At 31.8% G+C, this 14,593-nt stretch overlaps 2 protein-coding genes and 1 long non-coding RNA gene across 7 annotated transcripts in view; 2 read left to right on the top strand and 1 right to left on the bottom strand.

The window, feature by feature from the left end:
- The first annotated feature begins 384 nt into the window (after window positions 1-384).
- LOC130678767 (uncharacterized) lies at window positions 385-4,896 on the top strand. Its single transcript, XR_008991867.1, has 3 exons — window positions 385-638; window positions 770-831; window positions 1,093-4,896. It is a non-coding gene; the product is annotated as an uncharacterized LOC130678767 (long non-coding RNA).
- On the bottom strand, window positions 2,862-5,977 carry LOC130678762 (apyrase). 5 transcript variants are annotated; one of them, XM_057486208.1, is made up of 5 exons: window positions 5,555-5,974; window positions 5,036-5,317; window positions 4,753-4,956; window positions 3,723-3,880; window positions 2,862-3,233 (listed from the first exon to the last, which is right to left on the bottom strand). In XM_057486208.1, the coding sequence occupies exons 1-5, from the start codon at window positions 5,616-5,618 to the stop codon at window positions 3,021-3,023; spliced, it is 921 nt and encodes a 306-aa protein (XP_057342191.1). In that variant the 5' UTR covers window positions 5,619-5,974; the 3' UTR covers window positions 2,862-3,020. The 5 variants fall into 5 exon arrangements, with proteins under 5 accessions (XP_057342191.1, XP_057342194.1, XP_057342192.1 ...); XM_057486211.1 differs by having other exon boundaries at window positions 5,036-5,097; window positions 5,559-5,968; XM_057486209.1 differs by having other exon boundaries at window positions 5,036-5,352; window positions 5,559-5,966.
- Window positions 5,978-7,473: 1,496 nt separating this feature from the next.
- Window positions 7,474-14,593, top strand: part of LOC130678756 (intraflagellar transport protein 140 homolog) — a 10,101-nt gene continuing 2,981 nt past the window's right edge. Inside the window, exons 1-3 of the mRNA XM_057486201.1 lie at window positions 7,474-10,491; window positions 10,554-10,830; window positions 10,899-11,800. Of these exons, the coding sequence (XP_057342184.1) occupies window positions 7,673-10,491; window positions 10,554-10,830; window positions 10,899-11,800 (3,998 nt within the window). The 5' untranslated portion in view covers window positions 7,474-7,672. The remainder of the gene's footprint in view (window positions 10,492-10,553; window positions 10,831-10,898; window positions 11,801-14,593) is intronic.

Here is a 14,593-nt window from a genome sequence, read left to right as displayed (position 1 = left end):
AAGCTAACTTATGGTTAAGGTGGCCATGGTAAGAATGAACATTACCGACTTTTTTTTTCAAGTAAAAAGTTCCCTCTAAATTTAGGAAAAATTAACCGCAAATTTTTCTTTCCAACTTTTGTTGTCAAGAGTGTGTTCAGAAACACACTCTGGAAGAGAAATATCAACTCCTGCGTTCAGGAATATCCTCTGGTGAAACTAGAGGTGCGATTTAACATTACAAAGATACTAATCATACCTGGATAGGTAATTTTGCATCTCCAGAGTGTATTTCTGAACACGCCCCAAATGGTCTGCAAATGCAAATTCGGGTAGCAAATTTCAGGCAATTTCAACATCTACTTACTGTCAATTTCAAGCTAAAGTGGCTATTAGGGAGGTTGCGGCAGTAGATTGTCGCTAGTCATGTAAGTCTGACCAATGAGGTCATTTTTGGCCGTCCCAAAAAATCACGTAATATAAAAATTCGGTATTTGTTTAGAAGAGGGGCTAACACCTGTTTCAATTGCCGAAAATTCAATTCTGGACATATCAATTTAAATCCAATTTCAACCGCCATTATTTTTAGGCGGATTGAAGATATAATTGCTTATTTAGGTGTTATTTAAGCATTAATAAATTGTACGTGTAGACCTAAGGTATAAAATTTGCTTGATTTACAGATTTAGTTTGAAATTTTTCTGTTCTGTGCTACACTGCACCATTTGACATATTTTTCTTATTATTCTATGTATTGACTCTTAAGTCAAAACCGTGTTGTGGGTTTCAGCCAGACACTATACTAGTGAAGGAAGGCGGATACCGTCCAAACTACTTGCAACAAAATGTTAGGTGAGCTGTTGTGCACCTTTGAAGTATTGAAATAACAGAAATATGCCGATTTTCCACTATTACAAGAGTTCAAAAAACTTTGTAGCTCTTAGTTAGACCTTTCTATCGCCACCGTCCATCTTACGGTATTAATAAAATTAACTATTAGTATTTATCAGAAATTTATTAAATTTATTTTGGAAAATTTGCATGATTTCTGCCATTTTTTATCAATTTTGCACACTTTAGTTACAAGGTTCGGATATATATCTTGTGTTATAGACATAAATGCATACAGAAAATTTAATCCGCCGTGTAGTAGAACACGTGGAAAAAGTTTAATTATAGATCTTTAAGGTGTAAGCACTTGGAACTTTCAAAAATGTGGTTAGCCCCGATTCCACACAAATACCAAAAATTCTTTTGAGTCTATTAAATTAAATTTACTTATTACTACCTTAAACTAATATTATTTCAAGTACACAATAAAATACTATACGAATAATTAATAGTAATTAGGATATAACTTGATAAATGATATAAAAAATAATGCTGGGAGGTTTTTTTTTTAACTAAATTAATATTTACTTTTTTTAAATCTTGTAAGGTTACAAAATACAATTATGTATACATTTTCTTAAAAACTTAAATAGCTATAAATAGGCAACAATATAAAAAATTATTAACTTCCTGCTATGAAAATTGCACATTTGCAAAAATTCAGGAAGTTATTGTTTTGACCCCGATTTTCGAAAATCGAGTTTTCATCAGATGCCAATGTTTTGAGATCTAAGGAAGCCATTTTAACCATTTTCAGAATGACGTTTAACATGAATTAACATTTGCTATAATATATCTGTCCGTCTTTAAATAAATTCACTTATCTATAATATTTGATGACTATAACACAGGTCTACAAAAAAAAATTTTTTGTTTGGTGCCGCTAATTCTAGGTTATATTTTGGTTGATTAGCCCACAAGATGTCGTGCGAAGCTGTCAAAATTATGAAGCTACGTTCAGGTTTGTATCGATCGATATAATAACCTAAAAAACGTATTTTATTATAATTAATGTCATTATAATCAATAAATTTCTTTTTAAATTAATAATATTGATATGCCGTCGATATGCCACCATTTAAATATAGTGGAAACCTAAACATGCAAACCTTCTCAATAAGACAATTTATAGATAAATTGAGAAAAATATAGATAACCCAAACTGGGAATCGAACCCAGACCAATTCGGTATCGCGCCGAGTGCTCTACCAGTTGAGCTATCCGGCACTATAATGAGAACGTTTTCATCAAGATTTAAAGGTGATGGAAGATAGATACCAAGGTCGCTGGGATGAGCATATGATGGCAGATTACCCCTGATTAAAAAAAGCGATTTAAAACGATTTGCAATGTTAAATGCCCATAAGGAGAGGAATTCAAAAGTATTCAAGGTATTCAAAAGCATTAAAAAGTATTCAAAATTTTTTTTTTCGAATTCTTTTAAATCGCTTTTTTTAATCAGGGACTGTTGGAGTATTACACGGGAATGTCCTGAAGACATCCATCGGAGAAAATCTAAAAAGAGAAGCTTCTAACCTGTCAAATAAAATGTGTTATTAAATGTATTTAACTGTTTTGAATTAAATGTTCTTTTGTTTTTTAATAAATGAAAATCTCGAAAACTATACGTAGCATTAAAAAAGGAAGTATCACGTTTTTATCAGGGTACCGAATGTACTTGAAATCAGTTTTACTTTTAGCAGCACCAAAATCATTGTAGACCTGTGTAATTAATATATGTACTTACTGTTTATCAACTAATGATTAATTAAGTGATTAACTAATTAACTAATAAATATACTCATTGTAATTTTGAAAAGAATGATGTGCGTATGTGTATAAATACTGTAATTTTTAATTTGATGGTCCTTAGTGAGCTACGGCTCTAGGATCAAATAAAAATTATTATCTATCTATCTATCTATCTATCTATCTATGAGGTAATTTCAAACTTATCAAGTTAAAAGACAGTAAGAAGTTTTGGAGCTAGTCGGAAGTATCAGTTGATTCTCGCATTATATTTAAAGGATCACTATAACATCTTATAACGCATAAATTATGTATTTATTATTGTTAGTAAATAAATATAACTCATTAATTTTATTGATTTTTTCGTATTTAACATTTTTAATTAACAATCTTAGTGTGAGTTATACAAATTCAAATCCTTCAAATTTATAATCACCAATTTTCAAATCAGGCATAAGCACCGCGCCATTAATTGTGAAAGCTGTAATATAACTTGCTGTTTGACTTTGAAATTCTTCAGTTTTTAATGCGATTATTATTCTATCTTCAGAACCAGGGAGAAACTTGAAACTAGAAAAACCTCTGATAGGTATCCAGTTATTTAACTGCGTTACCTGTATCAATAAAAAATCTAGGTCATTACTAAAAAAAAGGCTCCTATATGAAAAAATAATTTTAAAAACCGTTATACATATAATCATACAGAAATAATTAGCTAACGTTTTTGAACAACCTTAACACACACTGTGTAAAGAGCAATTCACAGTAAATAACAAGGTTTCACAACCGGTTTATTTTTAATTTTTCTACTTTTGCGATGCTTTAATAATTATTTAGAATAACTTCTGCCTAAAAATCCAGTCTGATAGTCCCAAGTACGAAATTTCTCAAAATAAAATATTCGGACAACATAAACTAAACAATGTAATTTAAATACTTTTGTTTCATCAGTCTCGATAATTGAAGCGCACTTCGCTAGACTAGACAGTAGTGCATCAATGCGTAGTTTGTAGTTGATATTTAGAGATTTTGTTTCTGAGAAAAACTCAGCCGAAAATATATGATAACCCCTATTAAAAAGAAAAGAGTGCTCAATCAATTACCTGAACATGACTAAAGTTCTCATCTGCTTTGAGTAAGACATTACAGCTCATTTTCTCATCTTCAGTTTCATTGTATTGGTTCACAGAACATCTGCGAGGAATGAAAAACCAACATTTATGAATATCACTCCATACTCCTGATTCATGGATCATATAACCTGTTCATAATATACTCTCATTACGATGATATAATAATTAGGTAAACTTTTTCTAAATGTAGCTAATATTACTAGTATTTATTCTCAAATGGTCAGAATAGGACCTCAAAATGTCGACATCTGATGAAAACTCGATTTTCGAAAATCGGGATGAAAACAATAACTTCCTGAATTTTTGAAAATTTACAATTTTCTTAGCGGAAAGTTAAAAAGGTAGGTGCAGAGGTTTGTAGCAAGCTCTTCAAATCAGAAAAATCCTGGTTCAAGTCTAATACTCGGCGAAATTTTTTTATCAATAAAAAACAATAATCGATTTGTTCAAATCATTTTCCTATTCTATGAGATCACATACACTACTGCTTAAAAGTTTTTGGCCACCTGCATTTTTCTGTACATTACTAACAATACATCTATCAAAAACATTTCATTCGGTTTTATTATTTGTATCTCACTACAATAAGATACATATTGTTATTACGTCTAAGGATTTGCTAATAAATAATTAAAATTACTATGAAATCATTTCATTCATTCCTTCTTCTGAGTGGCCAAATTCTTTTGAGCCGTAGTGTATCTTGCGGTGAGATATAAACAATGAAACCCAATAAAATAATTTTAATAGATGTATTGTTAGTAATGTACAGAAAAATCAGGTGGCCAAATACTTCTGAGCGGTAGTGTATGCACTCTGCTGAATTTAAAACTAATTGTCTATGTGTATTCTAATACGTAACATAAATCTCCATTAGCTTTGAACCTAATATGAACTATTGTGATTGGGTTGATCATAGCCAAAGTTCATAGTTTCTTAAAAAATTTTGTAAATCAATGGATCGATTGATTATTACTAGATCATTTTTAAAAAATTATACCTGGAAATTCTATATTGATAGATCGCCTCAGTTTCTTATAATTTTCAATCCAATTAATTGATTTTACTTCACCACGTGGAGAAATGGTCTTGATCCACATCGGATTATTATGAGTGAATTTTCCAGAAGACGTAGTCCACTCTTTACCTATACTACCAACGTATAGTAAATTATTTTTTACTGTCGCCCATTCTGATTTGAATCCTGCAATATAGATTTAAATATACAAACGGAATAAAACTTATAAAAAATAAAATAAAGGCATTTGTCTTTTTGTCTTTACCTTTTGAACTTCGACCATTACCATCCATCAATATAACCCACGGATAAGCTTCATCTTCTACACTGTAGACAATACCAGTTCTATCATCAAAGCTTAATAGACGACCATTAAACGTTACAAGTTCGGATAATTCCATTCCCCTATTATTCATCACAAAAGTGGAGGAAAGTAAAGTTTCATCTTTATCCCAATTAAGAGAAATGTGATCATTGTGAGGCTGCCACAAAAGACTCCCTTTTTTTAAAAAACTTCCCCACGAGTTGTGAATAAGATTTTTGGCCTCTAAATCAAGATCAGTTATAATTGCAATTCTATAACTTATTCCCGAAGGTGTTTTTATGGGAGTAGTAAGGGGATATGTTGAATTGTATTTATAATATTCCAAACATGTAACAATTTTCGTATTATCGTAAGAACCCGCGTTTAATGTTGGAAGATAAGTATATAAGAAAAATGTTATTAGTAACACTACTATCAATATAATTAAATGTAAATTATAAATACGTATAGAAGTGTTACCTACTCTTTTAAAATTAAATATTCTGAAGGTTTGTTGCCAATCTCGTAGTAGAAAAAAAGTCATAATTTAACCTCACTAATTAAAAAATCGGAAATCTTCGATAAAAAAAGTTTTTATGTGAAATAAAGAAAACCGAAAAATAAAAAAAATGTCGAAACTTTAATTATAATGTGAATTCAAGCCACTGAACATAAATATAAATTTTATTATTCATTAATTATGAATTTTTTGAAGCTGCAGGTTGCAGCTGCAATTCGACATGTCGAAACAAAATTTTTTAAATCTAAGATGAAAATATAGAAAAAAGCTAGACATTGAAAAATTCATATGTTTCTTGTTTAATGAAATGGAATATTTATTATCATTAACATTACTTAAAGAAAAAAAAAGTAATTTATTTATATTTTTCCATCTCAAGTGATTGTGATGGAGATATATAAATGTTTGGTGATGCGAAATGACTGTAATGATCGGTGAGATTACTAGAAATTAACTGACAATTGCTCGTCAATTGACGTCAAAAATGATTCCTCAGTCAACTATGGCTATGAATTTGGATCATATGATGTTCCATCGTGGCTCACCTGCCCGATCGAAATGACCCCTCTTGGAATGATTTAAATCCTAACGCGGGCTATTCAAATACACTATTATCGCCAACTTGTCTATCAGGGTAGAGGTAACTTTTTAATAGAAAAAAAGTCGGTAATGTTCATTCTTATCATTTTAGAAATAATTGCTCAGCAAGTTCTGCAGTGAAACATTTTCGGTTAACTTAACGACAAGTTTCAGGTAAGCCTCGACTGAAGTATACTTGCGTGCAAGTTGATGCAAATTAACTGCCGTCATCTGAATGTAATTTGACAGAAAAACTTGCCGTCAATTTGAAGTGAAACTTTCAATCAACTTGATGTCATTGTCTGACAGTAACACTTGTGGTCAAATTGAATTCAAGTTTACAGACAATTTACTGTCAACTTGAAGGTAACTGTTTGCTCTCCAACACGTTCCTTTAAATTGGCTTCAGAATACGGCAGCAGCTTGAAGTTAACTTGTGGTCAAGGTGGCTATAAGGGCAATTTTTCAAATCAAATTAACAATAAATGTAAAACTTTGCCTGAAAATTGACAACAACTTTTTTCAAGTCAACTTTTGAAGTGAATTTGCATTCTAATTCGGGTAGTAAATTTACGATAAATTGTACAGCAAGTTGTTTATAAACTGTCGTCGAAAACGGAAAAGTCCGAAGTTGACGGAAATTTTACGAAAAATTCAAGGAAACTTTTGTAAGTAAGCTTTTGCTAAAGCAAACTGTGTTATTAGGATATTCCCTAATAGCACAGTTTGCTTGAGCAAAAGTTTACTGTACAAAAGTTTCGTTGAATTTTTCTTCAAATTCCCGTCAACTTCGGACTTTTCCGCTTTTTACGACAAGTTGTATGCAACTTGCTATTGAATTTGAGGTAAATTCAATGCCCGAATTAGAATGCAAATTCACTTCAAAAGTTGACTAGAAAAAAGTTGTCTTTAATTTTCAGGTAAATTTTATGTCAATTTATCGTTAATTTGACTTGAAAAATTGTTAAGTATATTTTTACGCTCAACTTGTAGACAATTTTATGTATAAATTTGCTTACCTTTTGAAATGGTAAGAATGAACATTACCGACCGTTTTTTTTCGTACAAGTTTACCTTAAAATTGAAGAAAAATTAACCGCAAATTTTTATTTTCAACTTTTGCTGTGAAATTGTCTGCAAATTCGGGCAGCAGATTTCAGGTAATTTCAACATTAAATTACCGTCAATTTCAATGCAAAGTGGCTATTAGGGTAGTTACAACTTAATCTTTGTAACTTGAAAAGTTCCTAGGTTGATTGTAATAACAGGGGTTCGCACTTTTCTCTCTATTACACTCAAGCCCACGAACGGTAGTATCTTTGTTGCACTTGTGCAGCAAATGGAAACTTTGGCCGAGTTTTTCTCATAAACAAACGAATATTATGAAACAATCAAAGCGCACTTCGCTAGATTAGACAGTAATGCATCAAAGTGCGGTCTGTGTTTTGTATTAAGAGATTTTGTTTCCGAAACAAACCCAGCGTAAAATTTGTGCAATCATGTCGTTGTATTTTGATAATCGGATTCAAAACCTTGTACCTTCATCAATTAATACTTTTGCTATTTGGCACACGAATTTTCCTTTATTAGCTGTAGCCGCTTATTCCCAAGATAAAGGCAGTTTCATTATCATTTATAATGATCACGGTGAACTTATCCACGATTTAAGGTCTCTGGAATTCTCAACTTTTCAAATTTCGGCACTCAGCTGGCACCCAAATCGAAAATTATTAGTAGTTGGTAAGGATAATGGTAGCATCAAACTTTGGGATGAAGATTCTGAAAGTAATGAATTTTGTGAAATCGGGACTCCTCACAGAGACTCGATTTCAATATTGGAGTGGAGTCAGTATGGTGGCAGATTAATATCTGCTGATACATCAGGCTCACTCGTTGGTTGGCGAGTTGACAATAAAGGCCAGCTATTGATTATGTTCCATCATGACCTAAAAAAGTCATTTACTCATATTGCATTTAGATCAATATCAAAAAGCTATTCAAATAATGTTGGGAAAACTGGCATCGTAGAAGATGAACGGACACTAAATTTATTCAGTACTTGGAGACCAAGAACTGCAGTTCAAACATCTTACAGTCAAAAAGAGAACTATGCTTTCTTTGTCGGATCTTTAGATGGAATTATATATTATATTGATGGTAAAGGTCACTGTAAACAAGTATTAAATACAGATGGATTAACTTTATATGGTTTACTTCACCATCAATCGAAAGATTCGATAGTTGTCATGACAGAAGGATTAAATGTTTGTCAGTTTCAAATTGACCCCTTCACAGGAGAGTTAACGGAGTTGATAAAAGTTAAGTTGTCTTGTAAAAATAATGAATTGAGAACAAGACATCCGCTATGCTGGATAGGAAATAACACTTTAGCAATACTCACCGGGGAATTGGATATTAGATGCTGGAATTTACAAAACGGTAATACGTATGTTTTATCGCCACTTTCTATTCCATCGTCTGAAAATATATCAACTTCTCAAGAAGTATGCACTAGTTTTACATTTTGCAAAATTAACAAAACTTTGGCAGCAGGAACAAATTTAGGAACCGTTTATTTTTGGAAACGAGAATTTTTGGCTTGTAATAATGAATACGGTTGGCCCACAACTCCAAAATTTTGCAATGTTCATGGAACAGTAAAACAACTAATGTGGGGTGGTGCTTTTCTCAGACATCCTGTTTTTGCAGTAAATTGTATTACGAATATATTTATTCTTCACGAACAACATATGTGTGCTTCATACAATGATGATGTGTGTGTAAGTCAAATTTCACCCACTAAATTAATAATCGAAGAAGAGAATCAGTCTTGTAGTTTACTTACTGATATTCAAGTACAGTTATTGGCTATCAATAAGAATTATGTCGTGATTTCCTCCGGGAAACAAATAGTAGTTTATAGAATTAATAGAAATGAGATATTAAACACATCAATTGAACAATCTTTCAATTGTGATGCTGAGAAAATTCTCATTTACGAATCTACGTTAATTATTTTGACTACAGCTCTCATTCAACTCAGAACAATAAAAGGAAATGTAATTCAAAATTTACCAGCATTACCTGAAGAAGGTGAACCCATTACAATGGAATTAACGGGACAGTATTTAACTGTTGCATCATTAAATGGTATATTGAAAATTTGGGACTTGGGTAAACGTCTGGCAAAGCTTCATACAAGAACACTTGCAGTATCGAAAGTTATAAAAGATTTTGCGGAAGTTATTGAAGCAAAATGTAATTCAGACTGTCGATGTGTTTCGATTACTGTTGCTACGTCAAATTTATTACCGAGTTCAACTTTATACATTTGGGACATTGAGGGGGATCAAATATTTGAATTTGACTTCGGAAAATTGAGTAATAGTTATGAAAACTATGGAGGAATGATTTCAAAATCACAAGGAAGATTTATTATAACACATTGTTGGGATGTTGTTGATCCCCGAGTACTTGTATGTCAAACCCAAACGATTGAAAATTATGATACTCGAGACTTTTATAATTCTCAATTGATGCCAAACGACATTAAAAATACTGTATTCATTTCAATGTTTGTTACTCCTGAGCATGGAATAACGATCCATGACTATCGTCCAATAGAAGATAGTAATTGTCGTCTCATAGAAGTTAAATCACCGTTCATTATTGCTTTAAATCCAGAAAAAGAAAATAATCGAAGCAAATTGACGAAATTATTTATGAGAGAATTCGAAGACTTAGGTGTGTGTGATGAAACCATTAAAAAAGCTATTATGGATTTTAGCTTTTATATAAGTATGGCTAATACAGATGATGCATTTAAATCAATCAAAGCTATAAAAAGTGAAGCTGTGTGGAAAAGTCTCGCGAAAATTTGTGTTAAAACAAAACAATTGAATATGGCTGTTATTTGTTTAGGCCACATGAAATTTGTAAGAGGTACAAAAGCTTTTAAACAAGGGATTCACGATCCAAGTTTAAATCTAGAAGCAAAAATTGGAATTCTCGCAGTGGAGTTAGGACTTTATGCAGATGCTGAACGATTATTTCGTGAAGCTAAAAGGTTGGATCTTCTTGGTAGTTTTTTGGAAACTTGTCACAGACATTCAGAAGCTATAACTCTGGCTGAAAATGAAAATAAAATTAGTGAAAAGTTGAGTTACTACAACTACGCGAAAATTCTAGAGCAACAAGGAAATGTAGAAAAAGCAATTAAGATGTATACAAAAGCAAACAGTGATAAATTTCAAGTACCGAAAATTTTACTAAGTCAACCTAAAGAACTTCACAGTTATTTTGCAGCTTCAAACGATAAGTAAGTAAACTTGAATAGTTTTTTTTTTATTTAGCTACTTTTTGATTATTTTCGAACTATAGGGAAACAAAAAATTGGTATGCTCAATATGTAGAGTCCACAGGAGAAATAGAAGGTGCATTACGACTTTATGAAGAGGCTAAAAATACTTTAGCTGTAACTAGGCTCCTCTGTTATCTTGGTCGTGATGGAGAAGCCTGTGATTTGGTTATAAAAACTAATCATGCCGCTTCTGCGTATCATTTAGCTGCACATTATGAATCAATTAATAATATTTCTCAAGCCGTACATTTTTATACAGTATCAAAGGCTTATACTAATGCAATAAGAATTTGTAAGGTACAATTTTATCAATTACTCAACTTGATTCCATTTTTTATTAAGTATTTTATTTTTTTTTTTTTAAGGAAAATGGAATGGTCGAAGAGCTTTGGCCATTATCAGTTCTTGCACCAAGACAACTAAAAATTGACATAGCAAAGTACTATGAAGACAATGAACAGTCAGATAAAGCAATATTATTATACCATCAGTCAGGATTACTCCCAAAAGCCTTATCTCTAGCTTTTAATACCCAGCAGTATGACTCTTTACAGCTAATAACTAGTGATTTGAACTCTGATACAGATCCAATGTTTATTAAAAAATGTGCTTATTTTTTTGAAAAAAATAATCAAATTGAAAAAGCTATACAACTATTAGCTAAAAGTAAAGAGTTTATAGAAGTATTGAATTTGATTCAAAAATATAACGTTCCATTAACTGAAGACCTGGCAGAACAAATGACAACTGATAAAGTGGCAAACGATATGGAAAGTGAACATGTACGAATTTTAACCTTAGAAAAAGTTGGGGAAATAGCATTTGAACAGGGTAATTATCATTTAGCAACCAAAAAATTTACTCAAGCTGGGAATAAATTGAAAGCAATGAAAGCACTTTTAAAGTCTGGGGATACAGAAAAAATTTGTTTTTTTGCGCAAGTTTCAAGACAGAGAGACATATATATTATGGCTGGAAACTATTTACAGTCATTAGATTGGCAAAATCAGCCAAATATTTTAAAAAATATAATAAACTTTTATTCGAAAGCGAAAGCAATGGATCTGCTATCTAATTTTTACGTTGCATGTGCTCAAGTTGAGATTGATGAGTTTCAAAATTATGAGAAGGCAATAGATGCGTTCAACCAAGCCATTAAATGTATGTCGCAAGTGACTTCACCGAAAAATCATGCATCACATAAACACGCTGTTGACGCTATTAACACAAAGATAATGATAATAAAACACTTTTTAGACATTAAACAGTAAGTAATGTTCATTTTTATGCATATATTCTAGAGAGTTTTGGATGAATTAAGATTTCATTAAATGCATAACTATAATTTGACATCAATCATAGGTCCTATGTTTGTACATGGAGAAATTATTCTTGTTTGAAATCCTACGGTGTCATAGTAATGCCGGACCATGGTGGCCACCTGTCGGAAATGGAAATAAACACATGCAAAAATTACTGTAACCATCCCGAAATTCCCATAGAATTCACTCAAATACGACAAAAACCGCATAGAAGCCAATACAGTCTATATATGATTCTATGCTGTTTTTGTCGCATTTGAGTGGATTCTATGGGAATCTTTTGATAAGGTTTCAAACGAGAATAATTTCTCCGCATAACGTTACATTACTTCATATACGGAAAGAAATAGATAGTACTGATTACTGTTCTACGCAGTAATCGACGAAAAATATATGGAAAAATACATTTTAATATGACTAAAAAGCGGCTGAGGCAGCCGTTCGGCACGCGCGTGGCTCGGGCGATCACCAATGTCAAGTAGCATCGAGCATGGTTACTACTTGGATGGGTGACCGCTTAGCCACGCGTCGAGTTCGAACGGAGGTCTCTGAACGTTAGGCGCGGGATGAAGATCCAGTGATCGGTAAAATGGGAATTTTATCGATCACTGGAGCTTCACTCAAACCGAAACTGTACTGGCTAGGTTTTCTCTGTGGTTTTCCTACGCCACTACACCTCCATTGCACAAGGGAGGTAGTAGGGCATCACCGTAATGATGCAGTACAGCACGAGCATAAGTCGGGCCACAGCCGCAAAAATAAAAGAGAGTAAAGAAAGGAAAGAGAGCGTAGAAACATTGTAAAAAACAGAACTTATACAATTAAAACACATTTTAATATGACTCATTCATATTAGAATAGGGTAGGTCATTGCTTAACAACTACTATTCCTTTTTAACAGTAATCAATGCTGTGCTACACAGCACATGAAACATATGACTGATTACAAGAGTATACAAACCTCTCAGCACAGCTCTTGTTGCTGTATAGAATGCGACAACTTACTACACGGGTCACAGAAATTAAGGGATAGAAAAAAAATCCGAAATTTTTAGGTGATTTTCAACATGCTGTAACTCGGTGAAAAATTGTCGTATAAAAAAAACAAAAAAAGCAAATTGTAGCCTCAAGTTTCTAGTTTTCAGATCTGGACCTCAAAATTTTTTATCATGTACGGTTCCGGAGTAATCATAAGAAAACCAACGAAAAAAAAATTTTTTTAATTTTTGCTGGTCTTTCAATACCTCTATGGGCGACAATAAATTTTTTTGAATAATCCGACTGTCTGACTTTTCTCGGAAATTTTATGCCCTTTAATTTGGTGGCCTTAAAAAGTCTCTACGACAATTTGGCGCCGAGTTATCATTGATCAAAGCAAAAAAGTCCATTTTTGCTTTGATAATCAATAACTCCAGATGTATTGGGCGTGCAGGGAATGAAAGCAGGGTTTTGAAAACTGGAAAACATTCTCTATAAGGCAAAATTAGTGGCATTTGATAGAAAAATTTTTTTTAAAGCGATATTGTTTGGTAAAAAACAGGTCAAAATTCACAAATTTAAGGATATTCGGAAATCTTGCTATAACTTTGGATATAACGGATGAACGAAGAATATCTTCGACTTTTTTTCAACCTCAAAGTGTCCTGAAAAAACCCTGAAAATTTCAAATCGCTGCGATTTTTCTTTCTTAGTGCCCCGAAGCTTTAAATTTATCGATTTTGTCAAAAATCACCATAATTGGTAGTTTCTCGGTTTTTGTTCATTTTTTCGATTTAAAAATGGTTTTTTTACCGATAATCTTCATTTCTTTGATCAAAAAGATCGATTATCGGAAAAAATTGGAAAAAAAAAAATTTTGATTAAAAATTTTTTTTTTTTCAAAATTTTTTTTTTCAAAAATTTTTTTTTTCTTCAAAATTTTTTTTTTGTTGTATCTGCCATGATTTATCATCGTCAAAAAAAATTCCTAAAATTTTTTTTACCGCTGTAACTGCATCTTCTTCAAATGTCAACTTAACAAACATAACTTTAGAGTAACTCTAATGCCGGCGATAAAAAAAATTTTAGTAATTTTTTTGGACAATGATAAATCATTGCAGATACAACAGAAAAAAAAAAAATTTTGAAGAAAAAAAAAATTTTTGAAAAAAAAAATTTTGAAAAAAAAAATTTTCAATCAAAATTTTTTTTTTTTTCAATTTTTTTCGATAATCGATCTTTTTGATCAAAGAAATGAAGATTATCGGTAAAATAACCATTTTCAAATCGAAAAAATGAACAAAAACCGAGAAACTACCAATTATGGTGATTTTTGACAAAATCGATAAATTTAAAGCTTCGGGGCACTAAGAAAGAAAAATCGCAGCGATTTGAAATTTTCAGGGTTTTTTCAGGACACTTTGAGGTTGAAAAAAAGTCGAAGATATTCTTTGTTCATCCGTTATATCCAACGTTATAGCAAGATTTCCGAATATCCTTAAATTTGTGAATTTTGACCTGTTTTTTACCAAACAATATCGCTTTAAAAAAAATTTTTCTATAAAATGCCACTAATTTTGCCTTATAGAGAATGTTTTCCAGTTTTCAAAACCCTGCTTCCATTCCCTGTACGACCAATACATCTGGAGTTATTGATTATCAAAGCAAAAATGGACTTTTTTGCTTTGATCAATGATAACTCGGCGCCAAATCGTCGTAGAGACTTTCTAAGGCCACCAAATTAAAGGGCATAAAATTTC

This window comes from Microplitis mediator, chromosome 2, assembly GCF_029852145.1.
Source record: "Microplitis mediator isolate UGA2020A chromosome 2, iyMicMedi2.1, whole genome shotgun sequence".
Lineage (NCBI taxonomy): Eukaryota > Metazoa > Arthropoda > Insecta > Hymenoptera > Braconidae > Microplitis > Microplitis mediator.
The sequence above is the reverse complement of the archived record's forward strand: the minus strand, read 5'-3'. Positions and strand labels throughout refer to the sequence as shown.

What these genes read in the sequence shown, in the direction of transcription:
- LOC130678762 (XM_057486206.1), bottom strand. Translation starts at nt 5,618, where the DNA reads ATGACTTTTTTTCTACTACGAGATTGGCAACAAACCTTCAGAATATTT. An exon ending in TAATGGTCGAAGTTCAAAAG is followed by an intron (nt 4,957 to 5,035) that starts GTAAAGACAAAA and finishes TCTATATTGCAG; the next exon opens with GATTCAAATCAGAATGGGCG. An exon ending in AGAACTTTAGTCATGTTCAG is followed by an intron (nt 3,234 to 3,722) that starts GTAATTGATTGA and finishes TTATTGATACAG; the next exon opens with GTAACGCAGTTAAATAACTG.